At 44.2% G+C, this 22,104-nt stretch overlaps 1 protein-coding gene and 1 long non-coding RNA gene across 2 annotated transcripts in view; one reads left to right on the forward strand and one right to left on the reverse strand.

The window, feature by feature from the left end:
- LOC137457372 (uncharacterized) overlaps window positions 1-22,104 on the forward strand; it is a 61,899-nt gene that overhangs the window by 22,064 nt on the left and 17,731 nt on the right. The window contains exons 4-6 of the mRNA XM_068169273.1: window positions 14,622-14,711; window positions 19,420-19,504; window positions 21,701-21,848. Coding sequence (XP_068025374.1) covers window positions 14,622-14,711; window positions 19,420-19,504; window positions 21,701-21,848 — 323 coding nt within the window. The remainder of the gene's footprint in view (window positions 1-14,621; window positions 14,712-19,419; window positions 19,505-21,700; window positions 21,849-22,104) is intronic.
- On the reverse strand, window positions 1,091-11,326 carry LOC137457373 (uncharacterized). The gene is made up of 7 exons (XR_010991239.1): window positions 11,277-11,326; window positions 10,802-11,149; window positions 8,464-8,537; window positions 7,661-7,738; window positions 7,340-7,410; window positions 2,972-3,085; window positions 1,091-1,280 (listed from the first exon to the last, which is right to left on the reverse strand). It is a non-coding gene; the product is annotated as an uncharacterized lncRNA (long non-coding RNA).

Consider the following 22,104-nt stretch of genomic DNA (forward strand, 5'->3'; position numbering starts at 1 on the left):
CAGTAGGCACACACTCCTTTCAGCTTGAGGATTCTGTTAGCTGAGCCTAAGCAAACCAAGTAGGGAAGACCATGAGATGCTTATACAAAAAAATAAATCACCACCACCAATAAACCTGCACATCTCATACAAACCCTAACCCAACCACATTTGTTCAGGGCTTCTCAAAGAACCTGTTAATGTAAGGAAAAAAAAAGAACTATGTCAAGTTTGACTGTACTCTCAACTGTCAGAGAGATGGTAATGATCACTCTCTTTCTAACGGGGATTTCCAAGAACACTAAAATAAGGAAGCTGTTTGGACAGTATAAATATAACTAGAACAGGAAAGACTTTTCTTTACCTCCTTTACATTATCTCACTTTCAAAATAGCAAGATGTGTTGACTCCAGGGCTACAGAAACGAAAGCTTATTCAGACATGCTTTGGATCCAATTGTCTTAAAATAGGAACAATGACCTACAGAGAAATAAATGGAGTTAGACTGAAATCACTGAAGTCCAAGTGCCAAGTGCTGCACTTTGGCTACGGCAATCCCATGCAGAGCTACAGGCTGGGGTCAGAGTGGCTGGGAGCTGCCAAACAGAGAGGGACCTGGGCGTGCTGATTGACAGCCACCTGAATATGAGCCAGCAGTGTGCCCAGGTGGCCAGGAGGGCCAATGGCATCCTGGCCTGCATTAGGAATAGTGTGGCCAGCAGGAGCAGGGAGGTCATTGTGCCCCTGTACTCAGCACGGGTTAGGCCACACCTTGAGTCCTGTGTCCAGTTCTGGGCCCCTCAGTTTAAGAAGGACATTGAAACACTTGAACGTGTCCAGAGAAAGGCAACAAGGCTGGGGAGAGGCCTTGAGCACAAGCCCTATGAGGAGAGGCTGAGGGAGCTGGGGTTGTTTAGCCTGGAGAAGAGGAGGCTCAGGGGTGACCTCATTGCCCTCTACAACTACCTGAAAGGTGGTTGTAGCCAGGAAGGGGTTGGCCTTTTCTCCCAGGCAACCAGCACCAGAACAAGGGGACACAGTCTCAAGCTGTGCCAGGGGAGGTTTAGACTCGAGGTGAGGAGGAAGTTCTTCACCGAGCGAGTCGTTCGTCACTGGAATGGGTTGCCCAGGGAGGTGGAGGAGTCATCGACCCTGGAGGCGTTCAAGGGGAGATTGGACGTGGCACTTGGTGCCATGGTCTAGGCATGGGGTCTGTGTTGATAGGTTGGACTTGATGATCCTCAAGGTCCTTTCCAACCTAAGTGATACTGTGATACTGTGAAAATCTTCACTCCTCTTTCCTAGCACAAAGCAAAATGGCAATCAGTAATGTCAGTTTTCAATACAATTCATTCCATGACTTGCAGAATAGGAATACATCTACTGACCATGGTTGTCACATTGTAAGATGCAAGAACTGATACAACAGCACACCAGTTACAAGAAAAACAACTTTCTGAGGCATAATTAAGAAAGACAAACCTTGAAATAGTCATTGTTCAAAAAGAACAAAGACATTGTGCTGACCTCCCCTACTACAATTAGCTCACTGGCAGCAGTTAGCTAGTGCCTATAGAATTTTTATTCTCATTGAGTTTTTATGCCATCACCACATTTTAATGGTTTGCTGCTAATCCTTTGGCATGAATCATGAATCCAAATTAAAATATCCACTTCTGCATTTATTTGCATTTACTGAACTATTCTTTCTTTAATGTCATGTACATTTCACAGCTCCTGCATTCATTTCTGAAACTTCATTAGCCAAAACTCAGCTTTAATATTCTCACCCACAGCTGTATCAAATCTATGGAAGTGGGGTTTGCTAGAAAGGAATCTTTCCAAGACGTCACAACTAGAGAAAGAGAGAAAACAGAGAACAAGGCCAGCAGCTCATTTTAAAGAGCAGGCATCTTTAGAGGAATAGCTGTGCCATCCTTAAGAAAGAAAAGGGAGTACAATTTAGATCATCAACTTCAGATCGTGGACGAGAAGCCAAGTCTGGGGCGTTCTGAAGAGGAGTAATTGTATTCTCTGGCTTCCTAATATCAACATTTGAGGCTGCCTTTAGCATCCCTGGCACAATTGAGGACACTGGCTGGGTTCTGATCATTTGTCAGACCAATACAAAACATTTCCCCTTTGCAATCAAACACCATTAAAACCACTTCTCATCTGTCACAGCTCTGAACAAACGTGCCATGGATTGGCCTCACCAAGCAACATCTGCAGTAACCTACTTGACCACCACTTTTCATCATAAGATAGCCAGCAAAATAATCCCTAGCTTGCAGTCTGAACCTATAAAATGAATCACACAATATTTACATGCCCTGGGGTCCTTTGGGCCCAGGCATTATGGCATACCAGGGTGTAAGGATCTTAATAACCCCATATGGCTTGCTGAGCAATTAGATTTTTCCCTTTGGTTGCAGAAGGCAATTTTCAATTCTAGCAGATGGCAAAACAGTGAAGGTCTGAGAAGTCAAGAACTGACTAAGAAACCTCAGATTAGTACTTAGGCCTTATGTTGCTCAGCCTAATATTGTCAGGAGTTGAAGTTTTGCCCCAAATGAAAACAATCTCGATTCAGAGCATAGAATTTCAGCAAAGCAGCCCCTCAATTATGCCTGTTATTCAGAGGGCCAGGCCCAACAGTGAAATCCATAAAGCTGCTGCAGCTGCATGTGGAAAAGCAACCCCCAGTGCATCACACACTCAGCTCACCAACTGTTAAGTTTCATTTGGTTTGAAATTGGAGGGAGCAAAGCTGAACTCCATGACAACTGAAAATGGAGGATCCTTCAAAGCATGGTATACACAACTTTCTCAATGAGACACTATATCCCCTTACAGTTTCTTTATCTTCCTTTTTCCCCCTCCAAGCAAGCTAAAATGAATCTGTATTGACACCATGTGCCTTGCTGGTTGCCCATGGGAAAATAACACAGAACCTTTCTGTTAGAAATGTGTTTTTTGGTGCTGCACTTACACTTCCTCAGCTGTTTTGCTCCTTGTGGCACACAAGGTCTGATCCAGTGATATGGCTTGATCCAGTTGCCTGAAGAGACTGCTGTTCATGCAGATCCTGTCCATGGGTCAAGCACTAGAAAGTGTGATATGAGGTTAACACCACCTACCTGGCAGCAAGTGACAACAAAGTATCTTGTTTTTTGTTTCTGACTGCTTTTGATCATTCCTGCCCAGCTGTCATTTGGCTGCTGGTGCCGTGGGAATCCTCTGCAAACAACTTTCTAAGCATGGGAACAGAGCTGCCCATCATAGGTGGAAAGTGACACCTCTTCCCAATGGGATTACCATCATGATACAGGAAGTCCACAGCTGGTCCTAGGATGTGCCCTCTTAGCCTAGGAGGGGCTCAGGGGAGACCTTCTTGCTCTCTACAACTACCTGAAGGGAGGTTGTAGACAGGTGGGGGTTGGTCTCTTCTCCCAGGCAACCACCAACAGAACAAGAGGACACAATCTCAAGCTGTGCCAGGGGAGGTTTAGGCTGGATGTTAGGAAGAAGTTCTTCACAGAAAGAGAGATTGGCCATTGGAATGGGCTGCCCAGGGAGGTGGTGCAGTCACCATCACTGGAGGTGCTTACAAAGAGACTGGATGAGGCAGTTAGTGCCATGGGTTAGTTGATTAGATGGTGTTGGCTGATAGGTTGGACTTGATGATCTCTAAGATCTTTTCCAACATGGTTAATTCTGTCTAAGTACCATCTTGAGGATGCCTGTGACCTGCCTCCTTCTCCCTGCTCTTCTTCCCTAGATCTGGAAATGGTGGTGTAAGGGCCGAGACAAAGAGGAAGTGGATCTTGTGGCATGTTTCTTTAACTTTCTATCCCTATGTGATGCCTGAAAAATACTCATGATAATGAGCACTGCTGTATGGAGCTATTCAAAATCTTTGAGGGTTAGCAAAAGATTTTTCTGTGTCCTTGCAGACTCTGCTCTGCAACATGACCTGACACCAATTCCCTCCCTCCCTCCCTCCCAGAAAGGCAATGCATAGAGAATGGAGTAAATCTGTAAAGCTTTCTCTGCTATGCCTCTTGATGTGTTTGGTGGAAGGCAGGGCTCTCAAATACCTCTTGCAGAATTCCTAGGCAGACACATGAAGTAGAAAATAGCACCTCTGTTAAGTAGTATACGATTGCTTTAGTGATGACTTAACAGAGAGAATCTCGTAGGGAGGCACAGGGGGGAAAACATCTAAACCAGCTGAAATCTTAGAGATTTAATTCTAAATCCTCTGCATCTTTCCCAGCAACTTTTCAAATACTTACAAAAGGTTTAAAATAATTGTTAATGACCAAGCTTTATGCAGTATCTGTCAGGAAAGGGCATATCACAACTTGATCAGTGTTTTATAGTCAGGATAAGTCAGGATTCTTTACCTCGAGATCAATTCAGAGCTTTCCAAACAAAAATTCAATATTCAGCTATTTCCTCATTCCCCAGCTTCCTTATTTTGCACCTTTAAAATAGGACTATATTAAAGCAAGCTGATGAATGGAATTCCAGTGAAATATTAAATAATCAGGAATAAAGAATGCAATGATGCTATGACACTGTGCAGCCAGTCAGCATTACAATGGAGACAGTCTAGAAGAAGAGCTTAAGAAAAGCACAGAAAAAAAATGAGAAACATAATGGCTGATGCTGCTAATCTGTGGGAAGCCTGTAGTGCAATGCATACTTTGCTCTAAACTCCTCTCCTCATCTCTTTACCTCCTCAGAAAAAGGAAGAAAAAGAGAAAGAATTAGCAGCACCTAATTACTTTAGCAATTGTGCTAGGCATATTGCAATCTACATAACAGATGAGATATTATTAATACAAAGCTATTCCCTTGAGATTCTCTGGATAATAGAAACCAGAAGTACTCTCACAAAATAATTCCTTCTCATGCAGCATTTCAAACCCTTCTACATACTTCAACTTTTTATTACTTTGTAAATGAGAAGCATTTTCTTTGGACTCTTGATTCTCAGTTTGGAATCATATGTTATTTCCAAGTTGGGGTATCAGTGACAGTTCCTATTTTGTGGTCCAAGACTTCCTCCACTTGAGGGCAAAGACCATATTCCCCTGGACTTTGATCATGCAATATTGCAAAAACATTTATCTACAGAACATGCAGTGGGATTCAATAAATGAAAGGCATATTTGGAAAGAAGAAAAACCCACCCTGGAAGAAATGCAGTTCTTCCTAGAAGGAAATGTCTAGCAACATTCAACTCTTTTATCAAAGCTGAGATACACAAAAGCAGTCCCAATGGCATCAGAAAATGTGGTGCTCAAGAAGGTGGTTCTTGTGTAACTAGAAAGTGAGTGGGCAGTGTGTTATACAAGACAGAATGCAGAGTATCTCCACTTGTGCCAGAATGTTTTGGAAGCTTTGGAACAAGATCTTCCTAAATATCTTTTGGTTCTGGACCGGAGAACATTCTCCTTTTCACCACCTTCACAGCTGCAGAACCGAGGCTTGCATAGCACATTTGTCTTATGCTTGCAGCTCAAAGCAAATTGCTGCTGCAAAACCTTTTAGCATGGCAGTTATATTTCACTTTACTGACAGAGAAAAGGCGTTGTGTGAAATCTGTTTGGGAGCCCACACTTCCTCCCTTCCTGTCTGCTTTAGACAGGGAAACTTCACGAGATGGTTTCTTCTTCTGTCTTCACCCAGAGATGCCATAACTGCATTTAGTTCTGATTGGTTGCACCCAAAAAAACATATCAGTAATCTAACTGCACCAAAACAAGTCAAGAGTTGTCTTTCAGTGTAAGAGGATTGGGTCCTGTTCCTTGATACATTCCAGTTTGGTAGAAGCTTTTCTGTCTCTTTGGAGCTATTTGGTTGGTTCAGCGATGATGGTTTTATCAAAGGGATTCTTAATGATTTATCAGACTACCAGATTTGGCTTGATAAGCAGTATTTGGTAGGGCTACGTTTCCAGCTGCACCTATCAAGGGGTATTAACCTCTTCACCTTCCAGCTTTTTTTCTATAGAACACAGATGTAATCTACTATTGCATGTCACTTCCTTAAAAAGAGTGGCCAGGGCAAGGAGGGAAGGCTGCTCCCTCCTTCACAGACCAAAACATTCATACAGGGGAAAGGGCCCCGAGAGTGGGGCAGGGTGGGCATAGTCACAGCCAGGCAGTTGGTGGTAACAAAGAAAACTGCCTATGGACTGATGGGTCTGAACCTCTTCAGCCAACAGCAAACTGAAACCAAGCTCAGGAGAAAGGCTTCCTCACATCTCTCTTCAGCAGATTCTCCTCACCCCAGACACTCTCTTCCTCCCTTATTATTAATGCCTATTAACATCAAAACCACTGTGCCTTTGGCTTCTGAGAGGAAGTGTACCCATATGCCTGCTTCTAAAAGCCTACCAAATATTTCCACCAGCTTGTTGCAACAGGGAGGCTTTTTATCCTCTTCAGGATGTCAGCTTTAGTAAACTCTCATGAAGAGCTGGGAAGCCCACAAGCTGTTGTGTACCAAGACACATCCCTCTTAGCTCTCTACGACAGCACCAGAAGCAGTTTAGAACACAAAGCTGGCTGCAGACAAACATACCACTGGGAGGGCCTCACAAGTGCAAACAAATTATAACATATCTGCACATGTAAATTGCAGGAAAATATGATGAGGTTGATTCCTGGCTACCACAAGGTTCAGGAATTTGAGTTTCAGGAACACGACTGCCTCTAGTAGAACTGAACTCTTAAACCAGCCCTTGGGATCAGAGACTGGAGCATGGCAGCCTCAAATAGATGTAAGACTAGCACTACAGTACAGACAAGAAGCTACCTGCCCTACAGATGAAACAAGGAAGAAAAGAAGAAAGTGGAGGTTCAATGTAATTGTACAGGATTTGTCAGGTTCATCTACAAGTATATTGGGGCTGGATCCTCAGCTGAGCTGATTGACACTATTCACTAGAGATAAAAGCATTGTATTAGTCTACAGGAACTGAATACATGGTTCTGCTGAATACTATTTGACACATTCCTTGTACTGACATTGTGTTTAATGTGGTGAAGAACACCTGAGGGACTACCAGTGACACTGGACATGCCACCCTGCCGTACAGCCCACTACAAGAGACACAGATTGCTTTAGTGCTGAATTTGTACTTCTGAGGAATCATCAAATTCCTCTCTTAATAGTCAGTTAGAAATCAAAATGCATCTGGACAGAGAACCACACCATCATGGGAAAGGACAGACAAGTAAGACAAAGCAAAAGTTTCTGCTATTCTCATGAAGGAAATAACTGCACACACCTCTATAAACAAGTTTGCTTTTGCTCCCAGTACCAGCAAGAAAAATGGGCTTACCTGCTTCAGTGGTGAAGTGTACTTTTTCACTTGGCTCATCTATAGAATCATCTCATTGACTTTTTCTCGGCCTAGAAAAGCCAAACACAAATGATGTGGTGGGTAGTAGCAGAGGCACTTGGTCATGTCAGTCAGATTAGAGTTAAATCCTCATTGCACTTGGGAAGGAAGCCGATAAAGGATGTGCACCTTAGAGAAAAGGCAACATGATTTCTAGCAGCCAGTTTTGATGGAGCAGTGCTGGGTTCTTGCCATACCTCTTTTCTTAACACGGGACAGTAAGACTGAAAGAAAACCGTGGAGACAAAACCCCAGACAAACCTGTGCATCTTTGGCTTCCTGTGCTCCACCTGCCACGATGGGGATTGACCTGATGCCTCCTCCCCCTCTCCCCACAGCCTGAAAAAGGATAATAGGACAAACAGTGCATTATTTCTAAGAGAAGATGTCCAGATGAAAAAATGAAACCGTCATAAAAGAGGCTGATCTACAGCATTGCTTAAGGACTGCTTTGTCGAGAGAAACTGACCAAAGGGTTTACGAAAGGCTTTGAACAGGGCAGTCTTGGGATTCCAGTGAAGATGAAAAATCCATGAAAATCTATTTCAAGTTTACTTTAGCCTAGTCATTTGACAGATGAGGGCAAACCCTGGCAAGAACACAAGTTTTAATCTTCAGAGGTAGTGAGTTTATTTGCAGCTTTGCAGATTAGAACTTTTCTCAGTGCAAAATGAGAGCTGTCCATTTGCAGTTTCCTGTTGAAACTTTTCCACCTGAAGCTCCCCTGAGTGAGACACAAGTAAAATGACCAAAGGGCTGATGTTTCTCCTCAGGCCACTAACACCACATAAAGAGATTCTCCCAACTATGCTGCAGCCAGTGGGTCCACCACCTTCTTCTCTTCCTAGCTTTTCTTTCAAGCCTCCTTCAGGAAACACATCCCTCCTAATGAATGACTGGATTAGCCAGACCAGTATCAAGACCGTTCATGGCTGGAGGTGGATTTTGGAGCATGGACTTGTTCTCAGTATGCACAGCCTGGCATGTACCTGCCGGGCCAGAGGGGTCCCCCATCTGCTCCTATTTGAAGGAGAACTTCCTGGAATTAGGGTTTTCCTCCTAACCTTTGTTTGCCTCATTCCTTTGCTTCCTCTTTTCATTCAGTATGTATTTTTCTCCCCTTTTCACCAAAAATCACCTGAAACACAAAGTCAGAATTAAAAGATGAAGAGAGAGTTTTGCAGTTTCAGGGCACTCCTGGCACTAGATTAGCACTCTCCATAAAGGCTACTAACCTGGAGCTGCATCAGGACAGTAAAGGGCTACTTTGGGGTAGAGTAGGAACACAGCAGAAGTGATTTCTAGTGTATAGGCTACAAAGAGCCCAGCAACATCAAACCAAACTGCCAAGAGTCAAAGGCAGCTTTCTGATGTTTGCTCAAGCTATTAGGGTGTGCTGTAATACTTTTCAGTACAGAATTTATAGATGGAGAGAGGCAGTCTATCATTTTGAGACCAGAAAGAAAGGAACCAAGATGGAAAATGGAGAGCTGAGATCCAATTCTATGAAAATCTGCCACAGTTCTATATTCATTATAAGCCTCTCACAGCACATCCTGCTCAAAGGCTTACAGAAAATGTGTTGCCAACTATCAGGGAATTACTGATTTTGTTAATTTTTTTCACTTAATAATAGTGCTATTGCTTGGCTGTGGTAGAACTGACAACCTGGAGGGGGTCAACAAGCAAGCAAGCATTAACAAACAAAATCACTATGACTTTTGACTGCAGTTTCCAGCAGCAATTGTCTCCTCTAAAATAGCTTGCACAAGTACCAGTTGTCATCTATCTAAGGTATTGCTGTTTCAGTCCAATCATTAAATGCTGACAGCATTTGATGTTTTGGTGAGTGTTATTTTGGTTAAAATAAGTTTTGGCAGCCACCAGTATTGTCTAAGCTTCAGCTAGGAACCACACTTGGCTGAGAACTGCAGTGTTTGCCGTTGGCATTGTCTTTTCATTACTGATAAAAGTAATTCATCCTCATTAAGCACAACTCATTTTTAACCTCCTGTGCTCTTTTGTACATTGTGATTTAATCCAGCACTTGGATATGCCCCTAGTCACTAAGGCCTGCACTTACTCCAGTAATGCCTTAAGATACATAATTTATCACTGGATTTTCTCCCACACCTTCTTCCCCAAGAGGGGATTCCTGCTGGGTAATGCTTTCTCTCAGTACAGTTTTCTGAGCATTGTTTTAAAGTGTTGGACTGTGAAAGCATGGTTCTGATAGGTTTCCTAGTTTCTATACCACCTCAAGATGATTTGCAGCAGAACTGCATTTTTCAGAGCACAGAGCAGTTCTGCTCACACAGAGTAAAGCTTTACTGTGCCAGAACAGAAATGTCACTTCTCACATCTACCTCAGCATTTTGGTCTGGCACAAGAGTAGGATTGTGATATCCTTTACCCATTTTCTGTGTTTTCTGCACACTAGATTACTCACAAACCTATTTTAGCACTTACACACTAGACACATTTCAGAGAAAACTACCTGCATCTTCTGCTTGATCTCTGCACAAAACACAAGCAGCACCTAATGAAGGCACTGTGGTCCACCTTCAAGAGAGCTTTGAGCAAGATGTACAGGGACATTTTGTTTGAGGAAAGAAATGAAATCCAGTCTGAAATACAAGCTCCAACCACCTACAACACAGATGTAGGGGCCTCAGCATTAGCTTTTCTGGTCTACTGATGCTCTGCTTCTATCACAGTATCACAGTATCACAGTATAACTAAGGTTGGAAATGACCTCGAGGATCATCAAGTCCAACCTATCAACACAGACCCCATGACTAGACCATGGCACCAAGTGCCACGTCCAATCCCCTCTTGAACACCTCCAGGGACAGTGACTCCACCACCTCCCTGGGCAACCCGTTCCAATGACGAACGACTCGCTCGGTGAAGAACTTCCTCCTCACCTCCAGCCTAAACCTCCCCTGGCGCAGCTTGAGACTGTGTCCCCTTGTTCTGGTGCTGGTTGCGTGGGAGAAGAGACCAACCCCTTCCTGGCTACAATCACCTTTCAGGTAGTTGTAGAGAGCAATGAGGTCACCCCTGAGCCTCCTCTTCTCCAGGCTAAACAATCCCAGCTCCCTCAGCCTCTCCTTGTAGGGCTTGTGTTCAAGGCCTCTCACCAGCCTTGTTGCCCTTCTCTGGACACCTTCAAGTGTTTCGATGTCCTTCTTAAATTGAGGAGCCCAGAACTGGACACAGGACTCAAGGTGTGGCCTAACCAAAGCAGAGTACATGGGCAGAATGACTTCCCTGCTCCTGCTGGCCACACTATTCCTAATGCAGGCCAGGATGCCATTGGCCCTCTTGGCCACCTGGGCACACTGCTGGCTCATATTCAGGCGGCTGTCGGTCAGTACCCCCAGGTCCCTCTCTGTTTACCTCTGTCACTTTTCTCTGAGCCTCTCGAACTTCACTGATTCCAAGAAACTCTTCGTATCTGTCCCACCAGCTCTTGCATGTTGCAGACATTTTCTGAAGGGAGTTTTTTCCCAGAACAGTCCCAGCTTCTGTCAGATGATGAAAAAGAGCTGTGGCCACTTCTGCTGCAGACTTGGCTTCAGGCCTCTTAGGTGCTGAGGAGCAGTAAGTCTGCACTATGTGTACATTCATTTTTGGACTCCACTTTATCAAGGAATGGTGATACTGCAGACCACAGGACACTGAGGACATGCTTGACTTATATTTCATTGGCCCCATGTCTTGATAAAAGTGCACTGAATAAAAGTGCTGCAAGGATGAACAAGAAAAAGACGTTCTTGAACCATGGCTGACCAATACTTAAACCACCATGTGTACCGAAATGAGTACAATTCAAGAATGGTTAAACCATCACTAGTTTTTCACCATCACTTACCCAGACACCTTTCCACAATTTTCAACAGAGGGCAGTTCTGCCACACATTCCTGCTTTCCTGTGGTTAGGAATTACTTCCACCAGGCTTCTTGTTTACTAATTCACTCGCTGCATGAATAGTGACCATGTGCAGATCCAGTACCAGCAAGAGTAGCTTCAGAGTAATTTAATGCTTCAGCACAGAAGCGATTGCCCTATGAAACTGTGCCTTGGGCATGCACAGTTGAGTTTGCTGTACCATGTCACAGGTACTAACAATTCTGCAAAAGAAAAGGAAAAAAGGGGGGGGGGGGGGGGGGGGGCAGAAAATATCTTGAAGTGAGAAGAAGCAGGGCTTGGTCATTCCTTTTATCATGCACTGAACAGGTATATGAAATGTTGATGAATGAAATGAGAAAAACATTAAGCACAAAGAGAAAACACAGCAGTGCTGAAACAAACAGAGAAAGTATTCTCAAGAGCTTGCCTACAAAACTGAAGTTTAAGAGCTACAAAACCAGAAAAATATCAGGTAGTGAACACACAGCTGGGGTGACATTTTAAAATGAGCTTCAAATTCCTGCTCTCACTTTTGCAAAAGCAGACTGCTAGTTATGGTTCACTGATCTGTGAAGAAGATCTTAACTTTCTGCTGAGGGTATTGCTCTAAAAAACTCAAGGAAAAGTAGCTAATAGGGGTTTGTATGAAGTTTGAGTGTGACTGTATCGGGTTTTGACTAATGCAATAGAAAACCACAGACTATTAGGAAAGCTTGGTAGTTGCTGCAGAGATTAAAAAAGATAAATTAAAAGTCTTCCATGTTAAATTTAGGCAGCTAATGACATCAAATATGTGCAAATAAAGGCATCTCCACAGGAAAGGATTTTTCTTACTGGAAGACAGTTTAGCTGGTTGCTGATTCTGAATGCCACAAGTTCATTCCCTTTTAAGTGTTTCTAACAAACAGTAAGAACACAAAACACCAATATGCAAATCTCAATAGTTGTTTTCTAGACACAATACTATGGTAGAGCAAAACCACAAGAACACATAAACGAAACAAGTTTACTCTCCTCACAGCATCATTCACATATTTACTGTTACAACACTCACTCTACATTGCAGTCCATGTACTGAAACCTCAGCTGAACTTTGTCTGCAGGATTTCTCTTTCAGTTGCACTACCACGTGAAGAGTTTTACCAAATATTCAGGCTACTGAGTCAGTAAGAGAAAAGTTGAGATTTTTGTATGAACAGACAGAATGCAAAGAAAGCAACCACAGTTTGAGCTAATAGGACCTAGGGCAGTTATGAAAGTTTCATCTAAGATAACAATCCTTGTCCACCTCTTACATCCTCTGGTATGAAGTAAGGTTTGTCTGTCTACAGTCGTTGACACAAATATTGTTTCAGAGTTTACACCCCTGTTGCTACCCACACTGGGAACTGGTGGCAAGCCTTGCTTTTAAGGGTCCTGTCTTACTTCGCAGCCTTTTTGTCACTGCCAAAACGTAAAACCTGAGTTTGCGACACGCCACCACACTCCACAGCTACACTTCTCATGCCTCAGGGGGTCAAAGTCTGTCTGTCCCACACGACCAGCCCCTTCCCTCTCGCCACACGCAGGGCTACGAGCCCACGCTCCCAGCACCCTGTGGGCAGCACGACGAGAGCGCCATCGCCTCTGGCAGCCACGCTGAGGCGCGTGCGGCAGCAGCACGGTCTCGCCTCAGCCAGAGCAAGGGACGGGTGGGGAAGAGCGGCCTGCCGCGGGGGGCTCCCCGCTACAGCCCCCGCCTAGGCCGCGCCCGCCGCCGCCGCCAGCGTCATGTACAGCCCGGAGCTCTGTGCGCGGCGGAGACCGGGCAAGGGCGGCCCGAGCCGCTGTGCCCCACGGGGCGGCTGTGCCCCACGGGGCGGCTGTGCCCCACGGGGCGGCTGTCCCCGAGGAGCCCCCCGAGGCTACCAGTCTCCGCCACGGTCTCCCAGCCCGAGCAACACTTCCTACGTGCCCGGGGCCCGGCCCGGCGCCTGAGGCACACGCCACAGCGGAAGCACTGCTAATCACTTGCAAATGGAGATGTAACCATTTAGAGCTTTAGGCCTCCTCTGTGAGCCTCGGAGAGAGTGCCTGCAGAGTTAATTTAATTCACAAGTCTACAGCATCTCAGAGAGACTTTGAGCTTTAAACTTATTTTGAAAGCTCCTTCTGAAGGCCCCAGACAGACAGTCACTGGGTGCTGATGCATACAGCAAAGGGAGTCACTGGGCTGCTGAAATACACTGGGGGGTTCCACAAATGTGCATTTAGAGCTGAATGTCTCTATAAATATGTCATAGACTCAAGGTTATCAATAAGCTAATTATTTGGTTATGAAATCAGTTTCGTGGTGATTAGTGGACTGAAATCACAAGGGCAGGAGTTTTAAAGTGAACATGAGATTCAAAACTTTCAATGTGGAAACACAAGCCAGTTTGCAAGTTTCCTCTGTAACAGAATGTAGTGTTAACCTCTCTGCTACGGTTGGAACTAGCTTTAAATACTCTATGAAACATGCCATGATAAATGTTTATATAGCATAAAATGATAAACATTAAACTCTGCATCCTAGAAGACACTAGGTGTAACTTTTCTCCAGACAATGGAAGAAGTGCTGACCAGAGATGCCTGTCACTGGCTGCAGATCTCACAAGTGGAACTAACTAGATGCAGAAGGAGCTCTCACTCTTCCCCTCCCTCTGCTCTCATCAGAAGGCTGCCCTACCCTGACTGGCACTCTAACTACTTAGCTTATGCTAGTTTTAGCCTTCCATCTTTTTCTGATATTGACTTGAAGCCTGTCATTTGTTACAGCTGGAATTGCATCTGCTGAAGTTAAGGGGCTAAGAAACATGCCAAGGTCCACCCAAGTAGAACCTATCATTTCTACAGAAAGCATTTCAAAGTCTTCCAAGTTAATGTTAGAACACATTCTAGATGCACAGTTTGTCCAGGGAGATGAGTCGGACAACTCTCACTCACGTGTGTGGAGCTAGGGGTTAAGAAGAAGTTGTACTGCAGCATTCTTCCTTAGGTTATCTACAACATAGAATATTACCACAGGAACTATTTTCTAGAACAACACACAAATCCCTAATGAAACTGCATTTATGACATAACCTCAATAAAACAATTTACTAATGCTTGTTCACATATCACAGCTGTCAAAAGAGAGAGAGTTCATATTACATTTGAGACATAGAGTGCTGAGTTGTACAGAAGTAGTGCACACAGCATGCACCAAACCACAGCTTGATTATTAGCAGCTTTTAACAATGCAAGAGAGAGAAATCTCAACTTAGCCATCTCTCTTCTCTTTTAAAGGAGCATTAGCAAGAACCCGACTCACTTCCGGAGCCACATGCGCCAAGCTGCTGCATTTTGGCGCTTAGGGAGATACTCCGAAGCTGCAAGGTATGGTGGTGCTTGTGGATTTCCAATGGTTTCTCTACATCCCTTTCATTCCAGCTCTCAGTAGTAAAGACAGCATCTTATATCCAGGCTTGTCCAAAATCAGTGGGAGCTCTGCGTTGGCTTTGTGTATACGATCTCACATGCAGCAGAGCTCCAATCCTCCCAGTTGGTGTAACAGGAATCATTCCAATTATGTCCCTAGCTGCAGTTTAGGCTAATGCCTGTAGGAGCATTTACTTGTTCTTGGGCATAGGACAGAGCCCTGATCAGATTCCAGGGGTGCTCTGGGGTTAAAAGCTACATGCACACAAGCATCTGCCACTCCCTGATTTCCCCATAACCCTGGGCAGAAGCTCAGGCGTGCTCCAAGGTTGGGGGGAGAGGGAGGAATAACAGTTTAAAACAACCAAAGCAAGCCCCACCAAGCCCCACAATCTCAGGGTACACTGTGGTATGCTGCAACATATAGCCTGTGTGCAGCTGATGAGATTGCTGGTGTGAGCGGGAACTGCTGGCAGAAGAAAGTCTGCAAGCTCTGCTTGTATGCCTGCATTGATGCTGCCACAATCTTTAAGGTTCATCATGCAGCAGAAGTTTGTAACTACTTAAAATGCTTAAATGAAAGAAATGCAGGAGGAAATGCAACGGTGACTTATCACCACCACTACTACACTAACATTAGACACTCACAAAGGACTCTTAGCTGAAGACCAAAAGGTACATCGCAAAACAGTTCACAAATCATTAGCTAACCAATGGCAGAACAGTCAGTGTGAATTAGGCAAGAGACTGAGAGGGTCACTTTGCTCATCATTTAAGATGGATGCTAGTGGTAGAGCTCTGGAGCTATTAAAATAGCAGCAAAACAGTTTGCACAGGGAGAGGAAGACGACTGTATCCAAGCAGAGTTGCAGAGAGGATTTGGGAAGATGAACTTCAATTTTCTGTGCTGGACTTCAGCCAAAAACTTCAGGACAAGCACTTCTTCTGCAGGACATACATTGAGATTATGTCAAAGGAATCCCCACTAGTTTACAGACATCAGGTCAGGGAGAAGAAATCGGTTCCTCGAGGCACAGAAACAGCTTTTCTGTATTGCTTTAGAAATATGATTTCAGATAAACCTGAAATATTCCACTTGACCATAACCCCACCCACTTTCCAAAATAACAACTGGTCTGAATTAAGAAAATGAAACATTTCATTGAAGAACAGGGAAGTGGTGTGGTATTTCCCAGATCTCCTTTTACATCTCACTGATAACAGTCTCTCATTTATCCTGCTGGTGTGTTGATTGACATAGAAATTGTCACCTGCTGAATAATCATCAACAGTTGAGGTGCACTGATCAGACAGACAGTTTAGAGCTGTGGTAAGAGAATGTGTGACAGGGAGGGAATTCTGCCTAGGATTTCAAACCCCAAAACCCACCAGTTTCCCCAACAGCTGAAGTGATCTGAGTGGAATGGAGTCACTGTCCCTGGAGGTGTTCAAGGAGGGGACTGGATGTGGGACTTGGTGCCATGGTCTAGTAGTCATGAAGTCGTGGGTGACAGGTTGGAGTTGATGACCTTTGAGGTCTTTTCCAACCTTGTTGATTCTATGAATTGGTTTGGGTGCTGGGGTGGGCAGGATGGGTAAGGAAGACTTTCTTCTTGAAGCCAGGCTGAAGATTGTTGTTTTAAATAATCTCAGTAATACAGGGTTTGTTTTTTTACAATACATTGATATTTCCTAAGCAGCAATACATATAAATGCCTATACTTGAGAAGACAGTATGGAGCAAGGGGATGTTCATAAATATGAATCCCCCCAAAAAAAACCAAAACACCAGTGGTTGGTGTTACTGCAGATCAGCAATCAGTGCATTTACTCCAGCAGCAGGCAAGAGGGAACTGCCTCAGCCTTTTTTTCCCCACACTGAGTAGCTTTCAGGAAACCAGATGATTTTAAATGAGATTATGTATTTTGCAGAGCAGAGGAACATTCTGACAGACTGAATCCAGAGTGGTTCCAAAAGCAGTGACTCTAGCAGTATTCAGAGTTCAGCCTAGTTTAACATAGTGTTATAGCAACTGTGCAGAGCTGCTTCTGCAGAGTGTGTTAAACTAAGCTTAGCGCTACTTCTGTCAGCTCACTGGAGTCACTGCTCTTAGTCAAAGCCCACTGATGGTGCAGAATGTACTCTGCTCAGTGCAGACAGACCATGGCACACAGATGTTCAGCTGCAGTTTATGGAAATACAAACTTGTCATTTGTTTACATTTTGTTAAAATGACTTTAAGCCATCATTTATTTCTGCTTGCTTTTTGCCCAAGCCCTGCCCGGCCCCGCGCGGCTCCTCCGTGGCGGCCAGGCCCGCGCGGGCACGGGGCAGGGCCCCGCCTCCGACGGCAGACGCATTGACGGGGGCCGGCGCGCTGCCCAGGGCAAGGGAAGGAACGGGATCCATTGCGGGCCCTCACACATGCAAAGGGGCTGAGAACCTCTGCTGGTCTTGTGACCCTCTCTCTCTCTCTCTCTCCAGTGTACCACTCTGAAAGGAGTGTTTCACACATTGGATCTAGGAAACGAGCTCTGACAAGTGCTGGGATCAACCAAAGTCCAAAAGAGGGTCCACGTGGCCTGTTACTTAATTTGACATCCACACATGATGTTAGTCCATAGCTACAATGACCGGCCCTTAGTGCTGTGCCACACACATTAGTCTTTAGAGTCAAGACTGCCCCAGTGTCAAACCGGAGCTGGCTCAGACAGGGCCATGGCAGAGGCAAAAGAAAGCCTTCAGGAATGTTTTCTTCCACAGCCCCTACCAGAATTAAATCCAAACATCGACACTAGAAGGTTATCTCCCAGACTTGGGAGCGTGAGGTCCAAAGAGCACAACAGGCACCAGCTAGAGCCCAGATGAAGCACAGAGCACATACCTCTGGAAGCTGCATGGCACCACTGTTGTGAGCAGTTCATTCCAGCATCCCATCTCTTGCCAGTCAGCTCAGCTGGGAAGCTAACACAGGCACTGGGGCCTCCCACACCTCCTGGGTTTTCTTATCACAGGCTTGTGTGGCTGCAGCGAATGATTTCGTTGTACCCAGGCTGTTAGTGTCAGCAGCTGTCAGGCAGCAAAAGCTGCCTTGGACTCATTTCTTACAAGTCCTAAGCATGCCTGGAGATAGGCTGAGAGAGACGGTGGTGTGCTCCTGGCCTCCACGTGTAGAAATCTGTCTTACTGTTCTGCACTACCAAGTGGCCAGATGGAGCAGGTACAGCAAGACATCTTTGGATCCAGGCTGACTACGTTACCCCAGATGGGTTTGGCTCTATTGTGGAAGTTTGTACTGGCCCTGACTAGCAACTAGGAAAAATAGTCTTTGAATATTAAGCCTCATGTTTTGAAAGAAGGAAGTCGTATGTTCTCTGGCATCTGCTAAAGGTGTGTCCGAAGGTTATCAGAAGTACTTCATCTCTCCTGTCTGATAGAGCTCTTTGATGGGCTGCACACCTGAAACTTGGGCATGTTTTAAGTATTTTGAAGTAATAACTCAGAACTGGTGGATAGCTCTGTAAATATGAGGCCAGTAGTTTTGAATATCAGTGAAGTGGTTGTGTCAGAGTAGGAACAGACTGCACATATCTAAGGGAAGATTTAGTTCCTGTTCGTAACAACATGTTACCCCCTGATACTGGGCCTGCTTTGAAATGTTTATTGTTAAATCCATGTATTTTTGGTTATATCTCATTAAGAGAATAGTACAGCCTTGGAAAGTACATTCTGAAAGGGTATCACAACAGGATTGGGATTACTGTTTGTGAGACACTTTTAACTAGGGGGAAATTTCAAATTCAATTTACAGTAATGTCAAAGCACAATTAATATATAGGCAATGATAAGGGGAACATGCAGAAGTACACAGTGATAGCACTACATCAACAAATAAACTTTTGCTGCTAGTAATTAGGTACACAAGATTATTATATGTTTAATTGACTAAAGTGACAATTTGGAATTACATCTAGTCACATTTAATTGGATTTGGAACCTCTAGAGGAAAGGAAACAGAGAGCAGTGTGGAGAGGCAGCCATAAAAGCAAAGTGATTGTCTAAAGTCTGTTAAAACTCTGCATTAATGTCCATTGCACAACGTTTCTTTAATATCCCTCAGTCTAGAAAGAGTAATGCAATGATTGTCACAGACAGTGGGAGTGCTAAAGCACACTCCATTATGCAGCAAGACAGCTGATTGCTTTCCGTTTGGGGACTTTTTATTTATGAGATATAGTTTAATCAAAGGTGAACTGTGTCTGAGTTTGCCACAGACAAGTGATGTTCTCAGACTGCACGCTACAGGGTGTTTACATGTTGCTGCTGTGATAGCAGAAATGTATATCAGACACTTCCCTCACAAATACTGTAAAGCATAAAAACAAAAGAAAAGTTAAAGTATTCTGTTCCAGTCATTAAATATTTGCTGAGAGTGAAAGGTGATAAAGCTGTTAAAAGAAAATACAGGGCTGTGTGTTCACAGATAGTTTTGCTAACTAAAAAATGTTTACTAATGCTTGTCTTAAAGTTGGACAAAGACTGAGAGTTATGTGTAATCTTTTGACACAAACTTCCTGTTACACTCTTTTACTGTTACCTGCTTTGCATTTTGCTGTATCCATTCTTCTCTCCCCACACACTCATTCATTCTGCTTTTGTCACCAGGAGCGCCATGATTGCCGACTACATGTACTGGCTGATGGGAGGCACCAGGAAGCGCACAAGCAAGTACATCAGATACTATTGGCAGGTAAAAAATTGCTAGCTCAATGAGGAAGGAGGTGCCTATCTCATTATTAAGACCAAAATGAAGGAGTACTGCTTAAAAGAGTGCCGACAAAGGTAGCTCTTGGGCATGTCAATCAACAGGACACCAGACAGCACGACCGTATTTATCATGAAGGAGATTTTCTTGGACTAATTTTAAGGGCAAAATTCAAGGTTGTTAACCCTTGGCTCATACTTCAATTTTATGGACTGCTATAAAATTTAATTCTGGATACTGTAGAGTCCCCTAAGCTATTTTTTGGTGAAGTCTTCCTACCTCAGTGACACTTTCCTTTTGCAATTTTCATGGTACTAATCCTCTGACACCTTTCCAAGCTCTTCAGCTGGAAGGGGAGGACAAAAATGACTGTAACAAATGGTCTCAGAGGAACCTAAAGTGTTCTGTGAAGGATGGCTAGGCAAGACCACATTGTACAAAGACTACTTAGGAGGGGACTAGACCATTGACTTCAATGAGACAGGTCTCTTGAGTGATACTTACGTGAGATGGCTGTTCAGCCACATCAGCACAAATGTAAGTTTAAGGGTACCCCCTTCTGCTGAGGAGAGCTCTTAGAAACTTGGAGGTGAATAGATGCTCGATCCTTTGCTGGGAGATGCTTATTGCTGCAGGAACTTATGGCTGCCAGTGGTGTCCCAGCCTTAACCTCCCAGTTTCAATGAGAGCAAAGTCCATTTCAGAGAGAGTGCAACATTTGGGCCACAGGCCCAATGGAAGACCCTTCTGCCTTCCAGCATGGACCTTACTACCAGGTGCTCCTTGTCCAGATGAGGAATTAATGATACTAAGAACAGTATATGTCCCTTGTGATAAAATTTCTCAGGGTGCATGCATGGCAGTCTATCCCAGTATCTGCTCAAAACAATTATAGTGTTTTGATGCTATTTCTGCACACCCCATACCAATAATCAGGATGGAAATCAACTGCTGTAAGACCCTGTCAGAGGACCTGTTGTCTAAAGCCATGAAAGAGAAGGACACAGATACATAACAAATTGGCACACTCAACCCTCCATTCCAGGTTGGTGGGAGCAGATGTCAGCTAAAGAAGCAACCCACAGAGGCACAGTGTGTCTTGGATAATTTTGCATAAGTGGGGGCTAGACTGGAGAACCAAAGTGAGGACTTGTCAATAAAACACCAAGCTAGTCCCATAATGATACCTTCTGTGAACCACTTCAGTGTATAAGGCCATCTGAAAGGTTGATACACCCTGGTAAAAAATAGTATCTTTTCCTCCCATGCTTTTCTGACCATCTCTGGTAACTTTGTGTTGGCATTGCCACTATTAACCACGTCTACACATTTGCCAACATACAGCAATGAAGCCTTAGAGTTCCCCCAAAAGGACAGCCCTTGTCAAGGAGACAAGGCTTTGTTAGCAACAGATGTAGCTAAAGCAGTGCTGATCGTAGTCTTACCCAGAGCCCAACACAGGAGAAAATGAGCTCCCCCTCACTCACTCTGACTGATAAGAGTACCTAGCAAGACTGTTTCCAGGCTGGTAGCTCATCCTGGCAGTTCCAGCACTGGTTCATTGGGGTCCACTGAGTGTGAACTCCACCTCTCCACACAAAAGCAGCGCAATGCATCATTTGAGTCATGTTTAAGGGATGAGAAGGTTCATAAGCTTCGTGTTGCCCTCTGCACAAGAGTGAACTTTACTCTTAATGCAAATAGGGTTTAAATGCAATATTTTAAGACTAATATTCCGTATAGGCATAGTGTCTGATTCATGCCAACCCAAGGGGTAGTAGGAATGCTTAGCATTGTTTAACAAGCTCCCAAGGACTGAATAAAACCCTCCTATGAAAGATGTGACCTTCAGAGAACATGGAATCACTTTGTTCTTTTCATCTAAAAGATAATGTATCTAATCCTTTGCTCCTCATTGAAGACATAGCCTTGCTGCACTGAAGACTGTTTACAAATGTGCTTTCTCCATTAAATGAATTTTCTGACTATAGAGAGGCAGTGTTTTCTGGGAGTAATTTAAATTCCCCTCTAATTAATATTCAAGACCAAAATATGTTATCTCTACATGACTGTGCAATTATTAAAGGGAAACTATCATCTGTGAAAGTAAGTATTCTTTTCTTAAAAACACCCTGGCCAGTAAGTGACATGAAATGTATGATCCCTTTGCCTTTTCCTTAGGCTATGATTGAAGAAGCCATCACTGCCGAGACCTCTTATACAGTCATGTACACACCACTGGAGACAGAAGAAAAGCATCAAGACATAAACAAGATCCAGCGCGCCTTTGCTAAAAGGAACCCTGAGTACTTGCAGCACCAGTATACAGGTAACAGGTTCACCTGTTCAGAGGCACTGGGGAGGTTTAGGCTGGATGTTAGGAAGAAGTTCCTCACAGAAAGGGTGATTGGCCATTGGAATGGGCTGCCCAGGGCGGTGGTGGAGTCACCATCTCTGGAGGTGTTTAGGAAGAGACTGGATGGGGTGCTTGGTGCCATGGTTTAGTTGATTAGATAGTGTTGGATGATAGGTTGGACTCGATGATCTCAAAGGTCTTTTCCAACCTGGCTAATTCTCTTCTATTC

The sequence above is a fragment of the Melanerpes formicivorus genome, unplaced genomic scaffold (genome assembly GCF_026170545.1).
Source record: "Melanerpes formicivorus ecotype bairdi unplaced genomic scaffold, bMelFor1.0.p_v2 SCAF_175, whole genome shotgun sequence".
Classification (NCBI taxonomy): Eukaryota; Metazoa; Chordata; class Aves; order Piciformes; family Picidae; genus Melanerpes; species Melanerpes formicivorus.